Source organism: Larus michahellis, chromosome 8 (genome assembly GCF_964199755.1).
Source record: "Larus michahellis chromosome 8, bLarMic1.1, whole genome shotgun sequence".
In the NCBI taxonomy this organism is placed as follows: Eukaryota; Metazoa; Chordata; class Aves; order Charadriiformes; family Laridae; genus Larus; species Larus michahellis.
The window spans coordinates 35348584-35374732 of record NC_133903.1 but is presented as its reverse complement, the minus strand read 5'-3'; the positions used below and the strand labels follow the sequence as shown (position 1 = coordinate 35374732).

Here is a 26149-nt window from a genome sequence, read left to right as displayed (position 1 = left end):
TACCGCTTTGTGTAGGTTGTAATTGGTTGGGTGGATTGCAGTTCACAGTGATAATAAGAAAAATTATTAGCAGGTATATAAATAAACTCAGGAACATTTTAGAAACAGGATTTTTTTTTTTTTTTTTTTTTTTTTTTTTTACTTACATGAATTAATTTACAAGCCCATTGTCTTTACTGCTTGAACATTCTTTTCACTCAAGTTCCCTTATGGATTATAATCTACCCTACCTAAGAAACTGAAAAGGGTTGACTGGTCATTTGTATTTGAGAAATATGGTCTCTGCATAATCTAGAAATGCAGCTGCAACATGAATTAGCAGGGCTAAAAACACTGTGATCGCTAAATTACAAATACAATGAATCATGATTGCTAAACAAAGGGTGTGCATTCACTATCAAACAGTGCCAATGCTGCACCAACCACAAAGCAGCTAAACGAACTGCTCTTTCTAACAGCCTGTGATTGCTGCCATAGCACAGATGGTGCTTCTACAAAGAAAGACTGCTAATTGTTATTTATCTTACCTTCCTACACTTGAGTTGTTAGAGTGTCTGGTAAATTTTAACTGACAGAAAAGATCTCAATAACAATAATTTTAAATTAATGCATGGCTCCCCACCCTCACCACCCCAGCTACCATGGTGATTTTTATGATCATTACACTTCAAATTTAGAAATGATGCCAGATACATTTTATGCAGAACTGAGAACTCATACAGAAACAAACTCGTCCTCAATTTTTGTAAAGTGAACCAATTGGACATTTTTGTCTGCTCTTCCATATTTCATAATTTCATTAAAATAATTTAAACTGTCTATCATCTGACTGAAAACATGATTTACAACATAGAAAACCACTACCATATTTTCATCAGTCTGTCAAGATAGGAACCTGACATATTTTTTTAGGTGTTCCATGCATTTTCAATCAAGAGAGAAAATCAGCTTAATTTTTAAGTGGTGTGTGCACCCTGCTGATGCAGCACGATACTGTAGCCAAAATGGAAAAAAAACTCCTTCCTAGAAACACTTACTTTTTTTTCTCTACATTATTGAACATTGTATACAAAGGCAACTAACCAAATAAACTTTTGCTTCTCAAAACCTAGAGGCTGACTTTGTTGCAGTATTGACATCTGTTCTTTTATTGAAAGCAGGCAGTATGCCCTCCAGTTTGGAACAAAAACATAGCTTAGTCTTGCACTTTAAATTCTAACATTCTTAGACCAATATATGGAGCCTTATGCGTATGTGATCTGGACATCTAGTTGACTCTGATAAAGAAAACAGCCAAACAGCAGAAAACACAGCTGAAGGGCCTAACACCCTGAAAGGTTGAGAGGAACATAAGCAAGTACTATCTATGTTGATTTTTATTGATTGTACATGTTACTTTCTTTAAGAATGAATGTTGTTTGATGATGTCTTTTCCTCATGCTATTTTTCACATTTGTCAGATAGAAATCAATGAATTCAAACTAGTGATATTACCCAGTACTCTATGGCAAAACAAAACAAAGTCCCAGAAGTATGTGCAAAGAATTAAGTTTCTTTGAAAAGAAAAAACAGTAAAGACATAACTGTAGTGATTCAGTCTTCATATCTACATTTGTAGATAAGCAGGCATTGGATCAGGAGGCCTTTTGAGGTGTTCCGCTTCTTATTGATCACAACTCACTTATCTCCTACATTGGAAGGAGAAGCTGGAGAACATTACACCTCTTCAGAAACACAGTCTTCACATAGTATGCTGTTGGTCAGTGCTGATTCTATTACGAGCAACGGGAAAGCTTGTACAGCTGGGAACTTTCACTGACAAGCCCATAGCAATTTGTGACTCCTTGGTTGTCTTAAATTGCTCCAACAATAAAGTTAACTTTATAACACAGTTCTTGTTTTCAGAACATTTAACAACACTTCAGAAGCCATATCCTTCTGTGAGGTTGGCAAGTTTCATTCTTCTCTTTTTGGAGATGGATAAATTCAGACAGCAATATTACAAACGTTTAACACGCAAATAATGGGAAAAGGATTAGAAAAGGGGTTCCTAGTCCCAGAGCTATACTAGACTGTTTGTCTGTTCAGCTTGGAATGTAATATACATACATGTAATGCCTCAAGTTTTCTAGATAATCGAGGCTGATATCCATCAGTGGAGAACTTGTCAAGGGATTTGATGATGGAAAGCCCACAGTGAGAGGAAGACGTCCTGACGAAGAGCAGCCATTCTCAAATCAGACAGAACTGCTAAGGCTAGAGTTGGGTCCTGGATAGCTGAGAAGCCAAGTCAGTGATCTGCTGTGGGCTACCTCTACCAAAAAGCCTTTCTATTTAGGTCCATGTCTTTCACTAGAATTTGCTTCCCAGGGAAAGCTGGGGAAATTCTTTGTAACCGGAAGTACTAGACACAGATTGATTAAAACTCTGAAACCTGGTAATAAACATAATTTCATAAGACTGGGCAGTGAAACCAGGTAGAAGTCAGTTCCAAAAATACAGGGGAAGAGGGGAATGAAAATGACTAACAGAATAAATAAGGAGACTGTACAGTTGAAGAATTCAAGGGACTAGATTAGAAAGCATAATCCTGAGCTCTGCCTGCTTGTTGTTTCAGAGACAGAAAAACAAAAAATGGGGTGGAATGTTGCTTTCTATTAGTGTAGACAGCGCTGCACCTCCATAGTCAGCGGCATTACTACTGAAATGGTATGTCTTTCTTAATCCTGATGAAAGGGCACTTGTTAGGGCTTTTTGCTGAAATTGATTCTACCATAAAAATTGCTCTTCGTTATTTTTCATTAGCTGTATGTTCATTCTGCCAGCAAAGTAGGAAGCTTTCAATCCTTCACTGTTTCTGTCTGGTATAATATCAATACAACGCAGACTCTTTACAAGCTTGAAAGATTCAGGTACTCAAGTAATGCAGAATTTGATTCTACAAAATGTTTTCTTCAGAATTCAGGAACGGGGTTACTTAGCAATATTTAGCCACACATTTTCGCTAAATTGGAAATGTGTCAAACCACAAGTGACATAATATTTATGTTTCTAAAGTGTTTTTGTCTAGGTACAATTAGATGCAATATATCCAGTCTGTTAGGGAGCTACTGCCTTTTGTATAATAAAGTAGGAAGTTCAAATTAGATGTCGAACAAACATACTAATTGCTAATATTCAGTCGAGCCATATTTCAGTTCTAGTGATAAGGTTGCTAATGCTACCATAATCACAGTATTATAAAGTGTTTTGCAAGTTGATGGAGCAAATAGATTATTGTGTAAAATAGATAAAGCTAATTTGGCATGCCAGTTCACTCAAGCCTATTAAATAGAACAATTTAACACTTTTTTTTTAAATAGCTCTCAGCTTACATTTAATGATAGCCCCTCCCTTTTTTTTTTAAAGTGTAAAAACTGCATCTGATTGCTCTCTGAAGCAGAACTAAAGGTTGATGCCTCTACTACAGTTGTGTAAGTGCAACATTATTTACTGGTTTTGATTAGCTACATTTGTAAAGCCTGTGAAGCTGCTAAGATTTTAGAAATAATGGAATGGCTTCAAAAGTTACAGAAATGTCTGCTTGATAATTTTGTTTGCAGAGGGGATAGGTTTGCACAAAAGCTGCATTTTATTTTTTATATGCATATATATTTTATTTCAGAGGCTAAAGACACCAAAACAGATACATTCTTCCTGCTCCCTGCCAGCAGTCATGTGCCAAAGCATGGTGCCTTATATTACTCTCCTAATGACTCACTCCTATTAGCAGACTAATTCAGCAGACACTGAATTCTCACCCTAGCAAACACTGAATTCACTTGGGTGCAAAGAAAAAACACATTTGTAGATAAGGAATACATTCTTCCCTGTGAATTTTTGTTCCCATGATCCATGTAACCCCTGTTGAAGGGTTTTCTCTGCTTTTTCTATTTTTTCATTTCTCCTATTACATTACTTAAAAGAGACTTCAAACATCACTTAGATAAGCATCACAACATGGAAAACAAGTAGCTGAAATTCTTTAGAACATAGTATCTCAGAAAGAGAAATGCACCAGAGAAAATGAGAAATTACTTACTCTTTTTCCAGGTGGACCAGGTGGGCCAGCTTCACCTGAAGGACCTGGTGGACCCTGCAATGGAAAATGATAAGCTTAGTGGTAACAAAGAATAAATTATATAAGTGCAATGAAAATCTGCAATATGTTGGCCACTTTCAATGGACAGAAAGTAAGTACCATAGATAGATACAGAGAAGTATACCTGCTTATTCAACAAATCCTTTCTTAGGGTGGTCTTTTGGTATTTTTAACAGCTTTTGTTACTGTACAAAATACAGTCATTCTTTTTTTCTCTTCCTGTTTGCAATAAAACTTTTCAGACCAGAAAATGGCTGCACAGAAGTAAAATAGGGTCTTAGCTACTGCCTAACTCCATTAACAGGCTTCAGGCGCTAAAGTTGTTACTTTTGCTAAATTTTTTAACTTACATCTGTGAGTTAGCTGCCCTGTGGGTGAGTTTCTCTTGAAAAACCTTTTGTGCACTGATAGCCATTTGGCTATCTGGTAAGCTGTGATACTCTTAAATATTTCAGGGTTGCTGAACAGTTTGATAAGATTTTCCTCAGGAATACAACACTCTAAAAAGTAATTACTGTTAAGTAAGACATACAGATACTGATTTCCTGAAGTTTGCAGGTAAACCCCAGTTTATAACTTACTTCTAACCATAAGTTCAATGTACTAGAACTTTTTATTTTCAAACTGGACTGTACAGGATAATTCCCTAATAATCAGAACTTCCAGAGCTAGAGACTTTCCAAAATGAAAACCCAATCTTTTTGCAATAAAAATAAAATAAATTAATGATGTTTTAATATGAGTATCACAGAAATATAAGAACTTTGATGCTTAATATGGGTATTGCTTAGATACTTCTTAACTTTCTTAAGGCAGAAACATCAAGGTTTTGCTTCATTTCATCAGGTCAGCTAATGACGATTATTTGGCTGCAGCATTCCTTTCTTGTGCTCAGAGCTGCTCTATTTTTAGTGCTCCTCAGCAGCCCCAGCACAAATCCTTAACACATCATTTGTTTCTGCTTCTAAAAGAAATTGAGCTCTTGCTTCTGATTGTGACTATAATACGGACAGTTCTATCTCTGCAAGGAAATAAATAGATATTTTTCAATATAATAGAAAAAGCATTCATTTAGAAAATACTTTTAAGAGTATGAACATGTAGAAACCACTGATTCAGCAAAAGATACTTTCTTAGCATAGGAGAGAATAGGCGGCTGAAATAAAATGACAGAAACAACTCACAGGTTGACCAGGATCACCATCTTCACCCTTCTCTCCACCAACACCATCTTGACCCTACAGAATTCATGGGAAAATAAACAAAATATAAAATTCATCTAAATTAAGTAACTTGGTTTCATATATTAATATAAGAGCACTGTTTTTTACAGAGCATTTTCCTAAGGACACTATTTTTCAAAACTTTTAAAAGATTTCTAAACCTTTTTTAAGCCTTAAGAAATACATGAACATAAAAGCAACAGATCTTACAGGCAAGACCTCATCTCCAGACAAGAAAGAGGCAGATTTAACTAGAATTTAGTGCAAACCAAGACCAGGATCTAAAACTGTTCTTTAAATATACTTACAGCTGGACCAGGTTCTCCAGGGGGACCAGGATCTCCAGGAAAACCAACTGGACCCTAGATAAATCAGGAAAAAAACCCAGGGAACGTGTCATCCATTGACAAGCAGGTAGCAATCATCACAAATATTTTATGAAGCATATAATGAATTTAGTTCAAATGTAGAAAATTATATACAGTTCTATATGTAGCACAGCTTCAGCAGTGCTTCACAGTGCTTTGTATTAAAATTGTTAAGCTCACTTACTGGGTTACCCTTAGGCCCATCATCACCTGGAGGTCCTTTAGCACCTGGTGGTCCAGCTGCTCCGGGCGGACCAGCCTCACCTTTTTCCCCCCTTTCACCTTTTGGACCCTGTAGAAAACATATGAAAACAAAAATGTCATCTGGAAATTGAATGGCTAAAAAAAGATTACAATGGCAAAACTTTTTCAGACCTTGGCAATGTTATTCATCAATAAATGCTGGCATGTGAATGGGAAATTAGGACCTCAGCCTCAGACTGGAAAACCTGTGAATCTCAGGTTGAGTGCCAACATCTGCACCCAGTTTGTATCAATGAACTGTCTTCAGAGAGAAAAACATGCACGTCAAAGTTAACACTCTTGGAAAGAAAAATGGGCGCTCTCTTAGGAAGTCTTCAGTTTTGTCCTCTAGCTGTTACTACAAGATGTGGCTATAATCATAAGGAAACAAACTGCATTTTAAAGGTATAAGTTCTTCACTGAAAATTTAAAGCAAGTGCTCAAGTTGCTTTAAATTTGAGCACGCAAGTGCTCAAGTAATCTGATTAATGCTACCAGATATCTTAGTTCACCATAATAAAGGCTAATAATAAGACAAAACCAAAATACTCACAGATGTTCCAGATTCTCCAGGAGGTCCAGGGTTACCAGCTTCTCCAGGTTCACCCTGTAAATATGTAAGGATAAATTGATGAGTCATTAAGGAGAATATTTCTATGAATTTACTTCTGTTATTACATATTCTTCTCATGCTTACTCATGTGAACAGCTTACAGGAACTGTCTTTTATTTGGTCTACCTATAGGGGGCTGAGTCACATACGGTTTTGCAGAACTGGAATCTGAAATTTTAGAGAGAAAACTCTAAGAGAGTTTAGAGAAAACTAAGCTTTCAGTGAGCCAGGGAGACTAACCTTCCCTTTGGGCTTTGGAAGATCTTCCCCTTTATTATCACATATATTGCAAATTTCCTGTTTGTCATCTTTCTTTCTAGTCACAGAAAAGCCAAAGAAGTATATTGACTGTGTATGTTATTTTCCCTAGAAGATACATTTTGCCTGGAAGCGAGTTTCTACAAATAAGAGAATACTAATTGAAATAAATGCCAATGGAGTGACGATATTATTGCTATAGCTACTGTTAGAATAAAAAATTATATCAAGAAAAACACGAGGACAAAATAATAGCATAACAGCTAGTAAAATTTTCACTACAGGCCAGAAAGATGTACGCTGTGTATTTACTGGTGATAGAAATTGTTTAGTAAAGCAGATGGCTTTGAGGACACACCATATGAAGAAAATCTGTGCAAGTCAAAGATTATACACTATTAAGTAAATGTTTAAGTTAATTCAGCCTCTTTTTGAGCTAACACACAGTATTGGCTCAAAGACTGTCTTTTGCAATTGTTCATTTTAAAGCTTATTATGTCTGATTATTTTCTAGCTTAGTTGTCTGATAAATAAACCTTTATAGAAAAGGTCTCTGATAGTAGAATATTTAGCTATTAGCATCACAGACATAGAAATCTGTGAAAGGATAACAGAATCTGCTTTGTGGTTGTCATGGAGTGCTGAGTGAAGAACTATATATATTTTTATTCCAAAGGATTTCTCAATGTAACTGCTAGTGGGGGAATTTGCCCCCCCCCCCCATTCTTTTTTCAAACCAAATGAACCTTGCCAATAATTATGCCTATAAACGGGAGTACTTCAATGCTGAAGATGCATTTCGCCCAATCCCCCCGATCACCCAATATCTGTCATTTGCATGCAGACAGTATCAATGTAGAAATCATAAAATATGAATTTTAAACAAATCTTATGGTGTTGATACTGAATGTTTTTTCATGGAAGCTAATGACAACACAATGACCCGCCTGGCTCCAGAATTTGGCCCAATGTAAATATTACGTTAGACGAATGGAAGAAGATCTGAGTACCCAACTGAATTCCAGAATAGGATAATTAACAGATTACTACAAACTTTAGGAGCAATATTAAAACGTCCTTTAGAAAGGGCACTTTTAAAGCCTGAATTTGCCTTTAGAAACTGTGGTATGTTTTATTAGACATACTTAAATTTGCAGTGATCTTAAAAATTAATGATCCCTCTTAGTACTTAATATTCATTTGCTTCTGTGATACAGCATTCATTATTATTTTTTTTTAAAAAGTCTAGTGGATACTTCAGGTCAATAAGCATTAACTGTGTGTTCTAGGAAAATTCATAATCTTCATTTACTTATCCTCTGCACAGGGAATTACTGAATCTGCAGAATCATTACTATTATTTTTTATTATCCCTGCCTACTATCAATCAAGTTAGATTTAGGTAGCAACAGAGAATAAGATCTGGAATTAGCAAAGAAATTGATGTTATTCAAGTTAGTAGATATATTATATCTAACAGACTCCACAATATAGACCCGTTCAACAGGTGTCCCCATGCAGGACTGAGTGACATAAGAACACTAATTGTGCCAAGTCTTGCCTGACAAGCACCTGTGCCAGTATAATAATCCCCTTCTAAGCTTCTCAAAGAGTAAATTCTTTTCCTGCCTTTTTTCCTGCCAAATTATACTGTAATTTATGATGATTTACATTTGATTTGTAATCCACTTTTTACCCTTCCCATTGACAAACACATCTTCATTTTATGATATCCTACAACAAGAGAAAAGATGGGCGTTTTCTGACATATTCACCTATACTTGAGGACAACGTGGGAACACTGCTCCTGGCATCTCAAGGGTCCCTGCTATGGCACGCATGTTGAAATGGGCAGATGCAGGAAGCCTATATGAGCTCTGCGCATAGGAACTCCCCAATAAGCAGCAATGTGGAAGACAGCAAAATTGGAAGGGCTAGAAAATGTCAAGATGTTCCCCTAAAAGGGCATCTGTGAAAGATGAGCCTAGTTAAAGTTTCATCTCACATTATTACTTCTAAATCAGTGCGCTATTAAAAAATGTGACTCTTCCCTGTATACAGTCCTTGTTTTTTTCTGACACAGATTTTTATATTCCAAATATTAGGTACTATGAATGGTTGTACTTGTTTTAGGCAGCTGTTAAGGGAGTTAAACAATGTTTTCATAGAGGACATTGTAGCTGATATATATTTACAGAATGTGTATTTATAGCTAAAACCTGTGCAATCTATATGTTATTGTTTGCCCTTGCATTTTTGGTAAGGATGGTATTAATTCAGAATCTGATGCACCTTCTCCATGGGAAATATCTCAAGTTCTTTTGGGAAATAGATTTTATGACCTAATAATAGATTGATTCCACCTCTGGAATTTTTTACCTCTTCCGTTATCCGGTCAGATCTTTTAAAAGTTTATGATGTGGTCTTTCTTAGGCAAAACCTTCCCCTGACAGAATTTCAGCAGACAGACAGAAACTACAAAGAGTCATGTCATTTCATGGACATGTTTAATTCTGAAAACCTCCTTGGATGAAGCAAGCAGAATGGTTTGTATCAGGCTAAGGACAGTAGTTTGAAAGTCCTTTGTTTTCCTTATTATGACCAGTTCCAGAGAACTGTCCATACAAAGCACAGAGACAGAGAGACAGTGGATAGAAGGCTGCCACCTTTTGGTTAAAGTCTGGGACGTGGTGATTTATTTTGTATGAATGAGAGGCAACTTTGCAACTGACTGGGTTGGGAAAAGGATTCAGTTACACTTTTGCTCCTTTTTGCCATCACAAAATAGAAAAAAGAGAAAAATTGCGACTCTAGAAGACAATCTCTTTTCACATAGCTATGCATATGTGACTGTGTTATATATATTATAGCTCTGTGGAGAGATAAAATTAATCATGAGAGAAATTCTAAAGCTGTGCTGTATCTTCTGGGAGGGCTTATGTTTACAAGCCTGTTGGAGAGATGGAGAAGGATAAGAAGATATCACAGCCAGTGAGTCATGCAAAGTTATTAAAAGTAATTTGTTAGGACAGATATTCAGGTAGCATAAACTGTCATAGACACGTCTTGGTTAAGTACCTTAGCAATTGTCTGCACACAGGTGTGTGCAAAAATGATATGCACACATAAAGATGTCTGTGCAAACTTATCAGATGTTTTTAAACCTAGGGCCAGTATACTCAATTGATTTTGTCCTCTCACTTCCATCTGCAGTATAAATCAATGACTTATTAAGCATATAAACTATTGATTTCACATGTTTACTGTGTTGGACTCCTTATTAGTGTACTATTTAAAAAATTATTTTAGAATTATATAATAGGAAGGAATATAAACCCAGATGAGTGTAGTCATTGTCTAACATCAGACTTTTTCATATAGTAAAACAGATTTAAACTTTGAGAGACTACAGAAAGAATGCTTAGGTTCCGCAGATGTTCATTTTTTGCATTACTTATTGATTCTGCCAGTTTATCACATGCTGTGGAAGGGAGAAAGGGTGGAAGGATGGTGCAGTACTCAGTGCAATTAACACAGATTAACCTAGATTAGGAAGGCAAATTTATTTGATTAGGCTTTGTGGAGGAGAAGTGTGAGGTTAATGTTACTTGTTCTGTTCCCTCTCCATGTTGTAAATTCTTAGATGCCGTAAAACATCTAAGGCCCAGTTTTGAACAGTCATGAGCAACTTAATCGGTATTTAGAGCATCGGTGTGTTAGGCCTTTGATATCAAATTAGAGATAAGCATGTGTTGGTACATTTTGTTTTTCCACTTTTTCTTAATTATAAGCACAACAAAGAGAATAATCTCTGGGTGGAAGCTGAATTTAAGTGTTTCTGGTTGAGCGTAAGTCTCAAGACTTCTAGACCGCTCCACGGAGGCTACAGGCATTAATAATGCAAGGCTACATGCACATTTGTCCTGCAGATGTCTTTGAACATTTAGGCCTTTGTGTGTAGAGCAGAGGAAACAACAAGCTAGGCAAAAATACATGGCACTGTGACAAAAATTGTTTATAATTTGCCAGAAGATAAGGGGGCTTTGAAACCCCAGTATTAATGACAAAATATCTCCTTGTCTAACCATTCAAATACAAAAGCGAGCAAATCTCTTTCATTCCCCACCAGTGACAGGGAGGATGCCAAAATGTTTTCCCACACTCTACAATCAGCACTGCATTGCATTATCTGTCGTGTGATATGTCTCTCCTGAAAGGGATGCAGAGGTTAAAGCATGCTGATGTAATAAGAAAAATATTGGGGAAAAAATATGTGGGAAGAAAAGGAAAAGAGAAAATGCATGTTTTGTTTAAAAGCATGAACTGTCCTCCTTTGTGGGAACTCCTCCTGACAAAACAACTCTTTACAATTTCTAAGCTTGCAAAACTCATTAAATGGAAATGAAATTAAGAAGTAAGGTATCTTAACTAGCAGATAAACTGTCATGTACTAAAACTTAAGAAGGAGGAGGAAAGTAATTAAAAGAAATAAAACTTCCAAAATAATATACTTAGAAGCTTCTCTGTGTGAACGCAGAGAATATGGGAAATAGGCAAGAGGAAATAAAAATGACAACCAGTGACAAACAGTCTGAATTTCATATTCTTGAATTACATTTGGTGGGCGGATTGTCACGAATCAAGATTGTAAATCACATAGAAGAGTCACAGGGAGAAACAAAGGAGCAAGGAGTTCAATATAAGTCAATGTTTTTACAAAATGACTGGAGTATAATTTGATCATGAAACAGTAAAAATTAAAGAGGTGATTGAAACCAACGGTAAAATTCCTATTGACTTCAATGGGCCACAATATTATACGAGGTGGGTTTTTTTTTTAAAGCAGTGAATATAATGGGTGCTACCTTGGATGTAGAGTTCTCATAATAAACATTTTTTTCCGTACCCCAGTGATCACAGGAATATTTTTTTTCCCACAGCGCCCATTTTTTTTTCTGTATTCTGCTGACATACAGAACCTCTTTTTCCAGTAACTTTTTTTGCCATCTCTACCAACTTTTATATTCAGACAGCTTTTTGGTACCCTTTCCAGACAGAAAAAAACAAATCCTGCAGCTTTTCATGAGGCCAAGCTCTCTTTTAAGATAAGCTGGAGGAACAACATCACAAAATCGGTAGATTAGAGGGAATATCCTTGTTAATAATGCAGTCAAGCAGGAGGGCATCATGTTTTGTATGTCTTACACAATTATGGGTAAAAAAGAGTGAAGACACAAGAATGTCACTGCTACCTAGAGGTCAGTTGATACTCAGAGCCACATCCTAAGAAACAGGGAACGCAATGAAGTGCTACCATGAAAAAACTACAGTATAAAGTTAATATTTTCATCTGCTTGGACTCAGTACCCTTTGATCTCAAAAGACAAAGAAGAGAGACAAAGTAGGCTATTCTCCCATGAAGCCATATATTATATTACATTATTCTAGTACTCTCTTCACCACATCGTACAGCACTGGTAAGTCATGTATTTGATGGACATGAAAAAAGTCATGAAACGTCTGAAGATTCTATTAAAAGAATAGTTTGGTCATACTGATAAGAAGTTGGTGATTCCTTTTGACATAGCCCTAATATAAATGAAGGGTTATTTAAAGAAAAGACATTTTAGTGAAAGAAACAGACACATAACACAAAATTTTATGGTAGATGTCAACAATAATGAAGAGCATCATAAGAAAGATTTTTTGTTACCACAAAGGAACAAGAAACCTGTGAGATTCTGTAGGATGAACTGCAGATTTTCATTATTTTTTTGTATTATTAGTCATACAAATAATCCTGGGAAAACAATGGCAACTTCCTTATCTTATGAAAAGAAAGAATACCTAAAAGTTCTGTGAAGCAGTGTGACATGCTTTTGATCAAGAAGAGGGTGATGACAAATATAAGTGATTTTGATTGACCTGGTACTTGAGTCATTATTTGTAAATTCATAGATCTGATGGAGTTGTACCTAAAGGTACAATAGTGGGACACTGTGTCAAAGAGAGTACATGGATAAATGAAAGGGAGCAGAAGGTACCTGTGCATTTAATTATCTGATGGGACAGTAAGAAAAAGGGAAAACTTGCTTCATATTCTTAAGTTATTAATACTGTGAGCTTTCTGAAAATCTACCAATACTGACATTCCTAGGGATGTCATTTCTAGGATTCATTGACATCAATGTTTCATTGAATACATATGATATTCTGTGGCAAATATTTAAATACTCAAGAGCAATCTACATAATTTCTCAATAAGTTATTTATACAGGGTCCTGGAATATATTTCTATTCTATTTCCTTTATCTTATGCACCTTTCAAAATCTTTCAAAATCCAAAGTTAAAGAAAAAAATCATATTAAATCTGTAACATTACAGCAAAATGCTTTTAGGCTTATACGCAGGATATAGATGAGGTCATCTAACTTGTTAAAATAAACATAAATAGGAATTTCAAGAGACTCTCTTTTGAATTTTGTGTTTGCTCAGCATTTTGTAATAGTTGACACTGGTGATTCAAATAAATCACACACAAAAAAGCCATTATGTCTATTGCATACGGTATTTTTCCTTTAAGAAAGAGGAAGATATTATCTGACGTTCTTTGGGAAGGATATGAAATTTTAAAAAAAACAACGTACCCCATATACTGGTAGGAAATTTTCTGAATAGAGAACTGAAACTAGCAATGCAAATAATTTTGAGGAATGAATGTCATATAGCATCTTAAGCAGTCTTAAGTCAGGTTTTCAACTAGCACAACTCATGCTAGTGTTGTACGGTACTGGAACGGTATCTATCTACATACTAATGCTTCAGGTCTGCTTCACCTCACACTTGTGTTTACCACTGATACATTAGATAATAGCTTATATTCTTAATGTTCCAGATAGAGGGCTATATGATATTCTAAGATACACCAGTATAAAATTAAAAAGACTTGAAGCCAATTATGTTACTGTAGGCATCCAACTATGTAGTTGAGGAAATCACCATAACCTTACTTTAATCCTTCACATGAAAACTGCCTCTTCTGCTCCAAAGCTCTTTCCTCTGATTGTTAAGTATTTTTGTGATGTAAAACATGAAATGAAAAGACCAACCATGGTAAGTCAGCCATTTGGATTATAGCTTGATCACTATTAACAATTACTAGGTCAATGAAGGATATTTGGGAACTGTAATATATCTATATAGCTCCAAAGAAGAATCAAAGTGTATATCCCAATGTTTTCTCTTTCTAGGAGGATATTATCAACACTTACCTTTTCGCCAACACCTCCAACAGAGCCGATTGAGCCTGGGGGGCCTTGAGGACCCTACAATGATAAAAGGTGTTAATTATCCCAAATACAGTTATCCCAAATATAGTGCTTATTACTGAATTACTGAGGGGAAAAAAAAAAAAAAGGTTAATTCTTACATCAGCTCCATTAGGACCCTGTGGACCTCTTGGACCTGGAGGGCCAGGTGGACCCTGTATCAAAGAGACAATTTGATATAGTTACAATCATAAAGAATAAATCCAGTGGGGCTTTTTTGGCCAATGAAAAAATAATATACTCCATCTGTAGAGGACGTCACGTCTCCTCAGTGCTACAGGAACAGCGGGGCCAGATTGCTGCCCATTGCATGAGTTCCCAAGGTGACAGGGGATCCAGGCTATGTTTCACAGTACCTGAGCTGGAAATGATCTGATGATTAGGACTCCTGAGGATTGGTTTCCTCTGTTGTATTTTCCTTGCAGGTTACCTACATACCCCTTCCCCTCTGCAAAGACCCCGGAGTAGCTTATCTCTCTGGTAACAGCCATGTGACACTACTGCACCATGGTGCCTACAAATGGGCAATAACAAAGCATCCAGGCTTGGCATAGGGTGTTGGAGGCAAACATGTACTGTATAGCTTGAATTTCAGTCAGGACCAGCCCAGAAGGCATTCTGTCAACAGTATAAACAGTTGGAAAATGGTCTCAAGGTCACCCAGAGAAACAGAGTAAACATAGCCAGGTAGCGTTTACCATCTTGTGGTTTGCAATTACCTGAAGCTAAGGTACAACGCCCTGAATTTCAGAAAAGCTGCTCCAAACTCTCCAGTGCAGTGGTCTCTCCTTTTTCTTCCCTGAACCTGCTCACCACTGTCCTGTCTCAGACATATAATGCATCTGCTCTGCTACCTACTCTTCAGAGTATTTTCTTAACTTACATAAATCTTGATATTAAAGATGAGGATATAGATGTGGGAAAGCAAAGTAAAGCCCAGAGAGGGTTTATGTTATACAAAATGTTTCATACTCTGGCACTAAATTCAGGAGCAGCTTGTCAAATTGTGAGCTACAGAAAAAGAATGGATAATCTTTATGGCCCCCAGAGTGAACAATGGGGAACAAGTCTTACCATTGGGCCCACATCACCATTTTCACCCTTTTCACCTGGTGGGCCAGGGAGACCCTAAAACACATGGAAGAGTAAAGAAAACTATTAGCAGAGTACCTGGAATGCTGAGTTGTAAGTCAATATTAAGCAATATAAAACAGATTTACATGTGAAACTTGGAAACTTGGGGGGAGGGAGGGGGAAACAAGAAAACAAAACCTATTTGCATTAAAACAAACAAAAGAAAATAAGTTTTTTATATTACAGCAAATGTATTGCATTTGTAATACATTATTGGACATGGTATTTTTGGAGTCCTTTCAGTTCCTTTTAATATTTTAAACTTTAAGTAAAATTGCCATAAATTTATGATAACCCAGATAGGCCCACAGAGTTTTTCAGATTTTCTTTACTTTCAACTCCTTTTGCTAAAAACTTCCTTATTTTTAAAAATACTATCAAAATTAAATATCAAGGAAATTCACAATTAAGGTAATAAATAGTCAAAATTACCAACAATCACTTTCATCAACAAAAATACTTAAGACTTAATGTCCAATGTAAGTAATATCAGTAGAATTCAACTGGAGTAAGTGTGATACAGTTACCACGGAATAATATATATAAGACAGACAAAGTGGTTACTCCCCAACAGTTCATAATTACCATGAGAATTGCATTACTGAATAAAAGAAACTCCTGATTTCTCAATGGTACTTCAATACCATCAGCATATGTGGGATCTTGGTCCATGGACCAACATATTCAAATTAAAATCTTAATCATATGAATAAAAATGCTCATTTGAAATATTGCATTTGCATCTCAACCTAATTGATTTTTGTATTTATGTAGCTTAGGGCTCATTAAATTTAAAATGTGAAGATGAACTTAGTGAAAAAAATCATTTGAAGCAGTATCCCAGATCTGAGAAAAATAACAAGGATAATTTTATTTCACACTCTTTAAAATAGTAAAAACTTAACAGTTCATAATGAAATTTAGGAATAATTTTTCTCTGAGTTAGTATTTCTGAAAATGAAGTTTTCGAATTCAAAGGCAATATGAATCTACACAAGACATATGGTGCAGTTATGAACCATTTATCTTCCATGGAGGTTTACAATATTTTATAAACTTCATTGTAAGTTTTGTGAATAGCATTATGTAATAGAATTTAAAAAAATTATAAGTACAGGTTAAAGTTTGGCTTAAGGTTGGTCAGTTCACACATGGTGGATAGAAAGGAGACATGCTGCTTAATATATTCAAACACTATCGCTATAATTTTGCATTTTTTAAAAGACAGTATATATGACTCATATTACAGCTTAATGCATGGATTAGAAATAGTTTCAAAGTGCTCTGCGCTCTAATGTTAATTACATGGAAATGAATTTTGCTATTTTATAGCAAATAAAAATATGCTGGTGTGCTATATTTAAGCAAATTATTTTGCTATATTTAAGCAAATTAAATTTTTGAAAAAGCATGATTTTTCAGCTGTAATTCTGTGGATGCCTGCATTTTACTGTATGCTTGCTCTGTGGTTTTTGACTTATAAAATAAAAATTTTAAGAGGAAGAAACATGAAACTCCAGGAACCTGCCAATGATGGCAGCAGTGTATAACCGTCATGGAGTTCTGCTAATCTTTCAGAACACAGGTAGTGTGTGATGGTGTCACTCAGAAACAAACTATGTTGCCAAAACCTATTGTGAAAATACAGTAAATGACTAGGACATGTTAAATACTCCTCCAGGTTGAAACTTTTCTTTAAAATGTGTACCTTCAGTAAAAAGAAGTGCTCCTGTTAAAACAGAAATTGTTGGACTCTATAAATGAATGAGTTACTGAATTAAATTCTAAAGCCTATGGTATCCAGGAGTTCAGTTTCAGAGCATCTCCTCAGCATTGAAGCTGATACTTATGCATGAACTCTATGAATATGGGATCTTTCAGTTCTTATTAACTGATGCTATCATTTATTTAATAGAAGACAATACTCATTTAGTTTCTGACATAGAAATCAGGGTTCTTGCATGTGGAGGGTAAAATAATAAAGGAATTTACCTGTAAGCCAATAGGGCCTGGAGGGCCAGGGAAGCCTCGAGGACCTTCATCACCTTTTTGCCCAAACATCCCTTGCTGACCTCTTGGGCCTGGCTCCCCATCACCTCCCTATTAGGAAACAGCGAAAAGCAAAAATATCACAGGTGGGATAATAGCAGAAGAAAGCTCCACTGAAATCACTGGAAAACAACTACAAGAGGGCTCAGAATCACTCCTGATGTCTTTACAAATGCATGTACACCACCTCAATTCAATTAAACTGTTATACAAATTGAATACCAGCATATGCCCTCGTTTGGTGTTGGTCAAATAATACTGCATGTCTCACCAAAATTTTCCCTGAATACCTCTTCTGTTTCACATCTGCATAAACATTCTAGCTATTGAATACCTACATACTAGTAAATATGTGCAGCATATCTTTCTACTAATCTTGATGGTAGAAGAATTCAAAGCTTTCTAAATAAAAATAAAATTAAAAATCAATCAGGTGGATTTTAAAAAGAAATACTCTTTTAAATGCATCTAGTACCGAGCTGATTTTACCACTGACTGTCATACAAACCACCAAACAATTTCACTGAAAGCATGGGCCCCACTTGCTGTTTATACTATTTCATTTTTAACAATTCCTTCAAATTATTGTCCTGCTGTAAATCTGAAATAAAGTAACACCTATGCAGCCTTGTTTACAATAAACAACTGCATGTAAGGGGACAATGACAAAACTGTTAATAGTCATTTGAAATACATTCCTGACTAAGGAGCATGCAGTTCAAAGGACTTCAAAATATCAGGTGAGTTATGGCAAGATTGGGGTTTGATGTGAATAAGCTACTTACAGCTATACCAGGGGCACCAACAGGACCCTGGAGACCTGGTGGACCTGGAGGGCCCTGCAACAAACAAACATCCAAAAGGAAAAGTTAGTGATTATGGCATCTGGAAAGAGATTAAAAGCAAATATAGAGACAACCCTATTCGCATGATCAAGGTCTATTAAGCATTTCTACGTTTCTCCATAGAGAATGCAGCATTATTCACAAGTCTTTTCCATTCAGTACAAACAATCGTTTGTTTATCTGTCAAAACTCAGATTTGCACATCTATAATAGACTTAATACTGGCATTTATTGAAAGCATATTTGTAATATTTCAGAATATTTAAAATAGATTCCTATGCAAACATGAATCAAAATGAAAAATATTTTTTTCACAATTCAAGATACCAGACCTTTCAATGAGATTTGTTCAGAAGTCAACCTTTAAAGCATCATCTAACAATCTATCTTTAAATGGAATGCTTATTATTTGGATTAGTTTTTCCTGAAATTGAAAATGGTTTTTGCAACAGCACAAAGGTTATTTTGACCTTCAGGAGACATGAAAAAGTCTAAGTTCTTCTTGAGCACTGGGAGGCACATTCTCTTTGATAGTAAGTCTCTTTTCAACAGAATGGCAAAAAATATGTCTCTGAGAGGAAATTCTTATTTTTTTAAGTCTCCTTACAGAATAATAACTTCCTAAGTTATATGGTGCATAATTTAGAAGTCAGTTATACAGATGTAATGTAATGATATCTAACACTGAGAATTGGGAATGGAAGATACTAGTTTATGATGTGCTAGGTTGCATCTGGTTTTTGCACCAGCTAGAGAGATTAGACTGATGAAAAGAGAAGCTAGGAAAGCATAAAACCTTACACCTGGCAACAGCTGGTTTGCGCTTTTAGATGACAGAGAAGTTGTCTGCAGTTTCTAGGCTGGGAATTCTAATTTAGTGCAGAATAATACTCGGATTTAAAGACTGTCCTAGGGCTAAAATTAGATTACGCTGCCCTTTATAAGAAGATTAGGAAAAGGAACTACTCAAGTCTTGTAGTCTATTTCTTTCTTTGGGTTCTATGTATATTTTAGTAGTATCTTATTTTCTAGGGATTTTGAAGTGTCAAGCTATGTATTTCTTCTCTTTTATAATTTTCTTTTTGTCACATACCTGATGGCAATAGGTGAAGCAAAGCTTTTTATCCTCCGTGGTGACATATCTAAATGAAAGGACTCTAGGAATCCTTGTGTTGACTGGGAGGGTTACCATGAGAAAGGGAATTAGCATGCATGAATTTTAAAATAAAAAATCATATTGGAATGGGTTGCTTCTACACTCTGCAGGATGCTTCTGTCTGCTCCTTCATTTTATAGGCCCCAGAACGAGATCTACACATTTGTAATCTCATTTAAATACTAATTTCGATATAAAGTATTGTTAGAAGGTACTTTGCAATTGATAAATGAGAAGTTATTTAGACGCATGGCCAGACTCTTTTTTCCCATGGCTCTGGAGTGCAAATGGAGAGAGACTGATCAGAATAATCAGGGAGAATCTTCGGTTAATAAAGGCAGCTGTGGTGGCAGTGGAGGTTTTGAAGCTCAAGAGACTATGTACGTCAGCAATAAAATTGTGCCGCACCTGCAAGGATATGGCAACATAGTATATTTTCTTAGGCACAGTATATTTAAAACCCCAAACATAAATCGTTGTTAGTTTCAACTGGGTATTCAAGATGTTTCCAGCTATTCTTAATCAGGAAAAAGGGATAAATTCTTCTTTGCCCAGGATCCTTGCTGTGATTAGGCTCTAAATGCCCACCAAGGCTTTTCTGGGTGTCTGGGTATTGTGAATATCTATTCTTTATGTCCACCGATTTCAGAACTATGTATTTACTTCCTCTTCAGAATCTTTCAGAGCTGACCAACAAGGCCTTTCCTCCCTGCCCCTGTGTACATCTGTCAGCATGTTGAAAGGAAAGCAGATTTGAAATAAACACATTCCGAAATTGTCAGGGTAAAATGACTGCAACTGAGGGCAAATAGGATTCAATACACATGACTTCAAATGGGGTAACATTCACTTCAACTAAGCAGGCCTGGACACTGAATCCTGTCTTTCAAGGAAAACATATTACATTCCCAAATGTCTTAAACCTTGAGACTTGAGAGTACAGGATAAGTTCTCAAATGATTATGCTGCAGACACTTGATTTGTAAAGCAGGTCTGCTGGAACACGCCCAAATACATTAGTACTCACTATGGGAACTGTGGTTACAGTCTAATGCTCAGCATAACTAGCTATGCTGAAATGGTCTGAAATAGAAAAGTGTAGCATGTGTTTTTTCCGAATTTCTCTGATGCAGAAGCATCTCTAATGAAGAGAGGCATGTCAAAGGGGAAAACAGAAGGATATGCATGTGATCACATGCAAAGCCTGAAGTGGAACTGGACCGTGACCTGCTTCATATGCTACCTCTGTCCTTTCCTTTAAATGCCAGGTTTTGCTGTGTACACAGGGCCTGTACTGTCATGGACATCTTCAGGTGGACAAAGAGGAGCTGCATATATCTCGATGTATCCTGCAGCTGGTTTACAACCACAGCAGCAAATAGATTAAGACTGATTTTCCATTAACTGGGAACAAGTCCATAGTTTTAAAACTGACTTTAAAAATGTTTTACTTTGATTAATTAATTTTACAAAGTCAACCAAAGCATTCAGCTCTGATCATGCAGAAGTAATTTTAGTCTGAAGCAGAATTTGTTTACAACTTGTTTACATGTATGTTTCTTGGAAAACTGGGGTTTATAATACAAGTGCTCTCTAATCCATATGTATATTACAATCTTTGTGTTAACAGGGCTTTACAACTAGTTTATTGAAGCATAACACTTGTGATTTGATCTATTAAAATAGGATTGTGAAAAATATGTGTTATCTGCACTGGAAACTGCAGAAATCTTTCTCACATAAATAACAGAAAAGGACAAGCTTATCCTTAAAAACAAAGAAAACCCTTGTAATTTTTTGCACATTTTGTCTCCACATTTTTTTCTACGAAATTATCATAAAACTGTGATTTGCTTGAATTTGTATATATCCTCCTATGAAACATCATCTGATTATGTGTAAGCTGTAAATTTGGTGCAATTTTTGGAAGCAATCTAATTTTATGATGCTCTATAAGTTGTTAATCATAATAAGCACACAGTGTTTTCAAGAGAGTAAATACGCTTAGTTATCAATACCCCTATGTTGAGTTCTGAACTTTGCTAACTGTGAATATTGATGGAATATAATAATAATAAAAAAATCTTTCTACAATTACGTCTCCATTTTTTCTTAAGGAAAACTATTCAAATAAAATGTCAGTTTATCTTGGAATTGAACAGAAGTGAAAACAAACCTTTTCTGAATTTTTGGGAAAGAAACCAACCAAAAAAAGTGCTAGTTTTATCCTTTCTAGCTTCAAATTTTGAAGTGGAAAAAGCTTATTTTTATATTTCTGGCCTTAATCAAAAGAGGAAGTGCTTGAACTTCAGAAACAATTTTGAAGACAAAAACATTTCAGATGAAATCAAGTAGAAGCCTGATTCAGTAATAGGCCTAGTGATAATATTTGAAAACTCATATAAGCCATTTGATCGGAGGTCTTCACTGTTCTGAAATGTTGCAAACAGCTAAGCGTACTCTCCAAGAATTAAATATTCTTTAAAAATTTTAAAACTATATTAGTAGAATTCTCTATTGAGTCTTCATATTATTTATTATTATGGCTAAGAAGCTAAAGCTGGGTATGTTCACACAATCCAGTCAGTGAAGGTAACTTAAACACAGTAAGTGTATTCCTGGTCTCTCCCAGTTCAAATGCAGAATGGATGAATTAAAATGATATAGGAAGGGTGCTTAGGAATTTAGTTTACCCGTTTATTTTTTAATGATTCTATAAGCTCAAGAAATATGGGAAATACTAAATATATGCATGGCTCTATAAGTACAAACTTCCAAGTATTGTGTTAAAACTCAACATCATTTTGAAGAAATATTTTTGAAGTGTGTCTTTGTTTCTGTTCATCGATGCAGCAAGGCTACCTGCATACTTCATGCATGAATGCTTTTTATTTATGAAGACTGTAATGGACAAAGGATTTTGCTACTCACGTTTTCTCCCTTGTCGCCTTTACTACCTTTCTGACCCGGTTCACCAATTTCACCCTGTAATTGAAAGTTAAAAGTTAAACCTCTTGTTTAAAATGGTCTCCTTCACACTTAGCTGAAGTCAATATCACAGTATCTTTAAATGTTCCCTTTGATATGATTATTCTGTGTTTTATGCTGCTGCTTCAAGTGTGAAGGCCTGATGGGGGCAATTCTGCATTGATCAATAGTATGTCATATTAATCCAGATATTGATTGCTATACTGCAAAGGGCAACAAGACCTGTCTTTGAAGTATAGCACAGCTGAGCTCTAAATAAAGCAAACTGTGTTCCTCATGTCGCCTTCAATATGAACTTATGATGAAAGCACCCTGATTTACAGACTCATCTAACTGTATCTGACTGAGCTGCTTTTCACTGAAGTGTACAATATTTAAAAACTTCAAAATTATTCAAATCACCAGGAAACCATGTCAGTAAAACACTTTTCCTTATAAAATAATAAAAGCGAATTAAATCACAGAAAATACTCTCTGTGGGATAAATAACACTCATGCATCATAAAAACACACCTCAGAATCTTTACCTTTATCCATGCTAACTAACAAAATAGTGCTGGATCAGCAAACATTCAAGATGGTCCTGAAAGGTGCCGTGTCTTAAATTCTGCCAGAAGTCAAGAGAATAGCTCTGCTGAGAACATACTATTTTGACACCCTCGACCTATCAACAGTGGTTCCAAATCACTATACATTACTGAGAACATTTTATCTTACTCATTCAGCAAACCAAGTTTCTAAAATAGGTAAAAATCAATTTTGATATCATCTGCCTTGATTTATTTTGCCACACTTTCATCTTTGTTTCTTTGCCAGGATAAATGTTATTCTACTAGTTCTTGAACACAAATCCCAATGTCCCATGGCATCTCCCCCTCAGACGTCTGATTATAGAAGGTTTTTTAGTTTATTTTTGCAGCAGGTGGAGGGAGTATGGGGGAGGCAGGGATAAGAGTTGCTTTGTCATCGTATTTATTGTGAGGAAAGCTACAACCAGAGAACCGTACTGACTGACCTTCTCACAGATGCACTAATACCAATTATAATAATTCACCTTGTCACCGTCTTCTCCAGGAGATCCGCTAGGACCAGCGGGACCAGGAAGTCCTACAGGGCCCTGTACTCCATCACGTCCAGCTGGACCCTGAGGACCTTTTTCACCCTGGTTTTGAAGGAAAGAAAGTGATACACATTACCACAGGAGAGTAATGAAGATTTCAGTACAGGTAATCACATTACCAATATAAAATTAAAAAAAAAAACAAAAAAACCCAAAAAACCAAAAAACAACAGAAAGGATACTATAAAGGGAAGAGAATGTATCAGAAAATTATACTATGTAATAATGGAAGTGGACGTCAAATACACTTGTACTCTAATGCACATACACTAATGCTGGGTACAAAGTTCTAATGAAAGACTGAATTGACAAACTTTTTTATTATATTCATTCCCTGCTGTGATAATAACAGGTTTAGCCCTTCTTGGTTGTTAGAGGGTATGACAAGAAATGTTTTACTATTCACTTAATTGTAAATATAAAAGGAGTAGGTCAGGTATTATGAGGATATGTTTAATAGGCAAATACTAGAGTGGGAAAAAGTAACGTTCTGGAATGAAAAGTCTGTGCTGTGATAGTTTTATGTGAGTCTGTGATTACTTACGGGAGCACCCTTCTCCCCTGCAGGGCCTGGAGGACCCTGAGGTCCAGGACGACCTGGCAGACCAATTGGGCCAGCAGTGCCTGCTGCTCCACGTTCCCCTGGTGAGCCCTGGAAAGAAATAAAAAATTATATGGCAATTCTGATATAGCCCTGATAACTGTTGGTGGTTTTCATGACCCAGGTTACTCAGTGAGATTCCAGCTGGGAGAAGGGTACACGTTCAGCATGCATATAAGTAAAGAAAAAGGCTGAAAAACCTAACGTGAAGTTCACACTCAATAGTTTGTATTCAATACTAATTTGAACTTTTTTTTTTCATAAATACCCCTTCCTGTATTTGTTCATCATAACAGGAATGAGCTTCAGCTGGTTTTCAAAAACTTTATTCCCTCTGTAATGTTCACCATATTAAAATACACAAGTAACCCACACCGCAGCCCAAATTTTTGGTCAAATTTTGTGCTGTACATTGCTGTGTTGATCAGTATATTTCTGTGTTTCCATTCGTGTGTGTAAAAATCTATTAAAGTCTAATCACTAATTTGATGTCTTATACAGAGGTGGCTTGGATGTACAAGGACCTTTAGATAAGCACAGAAAAAGTTAAAAATCTAATATTGCAAATTAAAGGGGAAAAGACAGGGGGAAATTAATCTAATATCAATAAGCATCACTGTTAAATGAGTCATATCACTGTCATTACTGCATTCCTTTAATTGTCTAAATAAAGGTGGGGGTTTTTTCTATCTGAAACTACCAAAATATCCATAAGTGAAAATTTAGTTGCTACCTTCCCTGTCAATTCTTTCTTTTGAAGCAGTATAGGGCTGATGGTTGTTCCATAAAAAAACAACCTTTCTTTTAAATACGTCAATCTGCCACAAAGCCAAACTCCACAAGCTTTTATAATTTGACCTGTGCTTTTATTGTTTCCACTGGATTGAGCTAACTAGACAAAATGGAGGGAATGACTAGATATGTAAAAATCTGCAGTGCTCTAAAAACAAGGAGGTGGAGTAATTTTTTCCCATCTTATTTATTGCACTTTCTAAGCATACAGATGACATATACTTTTAAATAGTGGTGAAAGGGGTAAAGGAAAGGAAACAATGTGTTCTGGTACTAAACCCCCTTCCTAAAAGGATACAAGGGAACAGATAACAGTATAGATTAGAACTTCTACTCAAATACATGTAATTTCAGAATCAAAATGTTAAATGTTGGTCTATCCATATTTGTTTATCATTTAGCCAAAAGCCATAATGTGGAACACTGATTTTTGCAAGCTGGGTTAATTCCCATACAGTGATCTATAACCAAGTTCTCTGTAATTCATAAGCAAAGAAACAGAGACCTGTTTGGAGGCACATCACAGCATAGAAATGACAGGGGGCAAAAGACATTTACACTTGAATTAGTAATATCTCCTTCATCACACAGGCGGATTCTGACCAACTGTTCTGAATTTGTGAAATGGATTCATGATAGCACAGGGGAAAAACTTCGTGTGTCTACAGAGGTTAACTGCCATCCAACTTGCTTCTTCCTGTCTCTCCACAAGCATCAGCATGTACAGAGAGACAGAAGCATGATGCTCTCCTGGGTACAGGCGGAGCATGAAGAATGGTGGAGTGTCTTTGTGCGTTTTGCACCATCACTGGCTGAGAACTCTGACAGGAAATTCAGCTTTGCCAGTCCTGATACTTCCTGAGGATTCAAGAGGCCATACGTCCCTCCTGTGTCCTGTAGATCAGGCAGCATGGGAACAAGGACAATGGAGTATCTGTTCCATTATATTCTACACATGAGCTAGGCTTGTGCTTACAAATCTAATGGGAAAAACTATTTCACTAAGAGCAACAGAGTTAACTGTGAAATTTGTGGACTCACTGGAAACAGAAGCAGAGAGAGCTGTCCTCTCCCTCTAAATTTCTATATTTTCACATTTTTACAGCATCTTTGTTTTCTGTCTTTTAAATAATTTATAATTTTTGCATCAAAGAGCGCTGTTTAAGGTTTGTTTGCTGTAGAGTAATATTTCCCCAGCTTTTCAGTTTGACACATAGAAGATAGTTTGTAACACTTTAAAGTTATTGATAATTTCACTTTTCCAACTGATATACTGGAAGTGGGGTGAT

The 26149-nt window shown here is 35.9% G+C and overlaps 1 protein-coding gene across 3 annotated transcripts in view; it reads right to left on the bottom strand.

Moving 5' to 3' along the window:
- Nucleotides 1-26149, bottom strand: part of COL11A1 (collagen type XI alpha 1 chain) — a 161527-nt gene that overhangs the window by 20886 nt on the left and 114492 nt on the right. For all 3 annotated transcript variants that reach the window (XM_074597969.1, XM_074597971.1, XM_074597970.1), the window contains 13 exons: nt 24012-24119; nt 23402-23509; nt 22291-22344; nt 18144-18197; nt 17302-17409; nt 15250-15303; nt 14277-14330; nt 14119-14172; nt 6529-6582; nt 5917-6024; nt 5673-5726; nt 5326-5379; nt 4082-4135 (listed from right to left, as the gene is read on the bottom strand). In XM_074597969.1, the coding sequence (XP_074454070.1) occupies nt 4082-4135; nt 5326-5379; nt 5673-5726; nt 5917-6024; nt 6529-6582; nt 14119-14172; nt 14277-14330; nt 15250-15303; nt 17302-17409; nt 18144-18197; nt 22291-22344; nt 23402-23509; nt 24012-24119 (918 nt within the window). The remainder of the gene's footprint in view (nt 1-4081; nt 4136-5325; nt 5380-5672; nt 5727-5916; nt 6025-6528; nt 6583-14118; nt 14173-14276; nt 14331-15249; nt 15304-17301; nt 17410-18143; nt 18198-22290; nt 22345-23401; nt 23510-24011; nt 24120-26149) is intronic.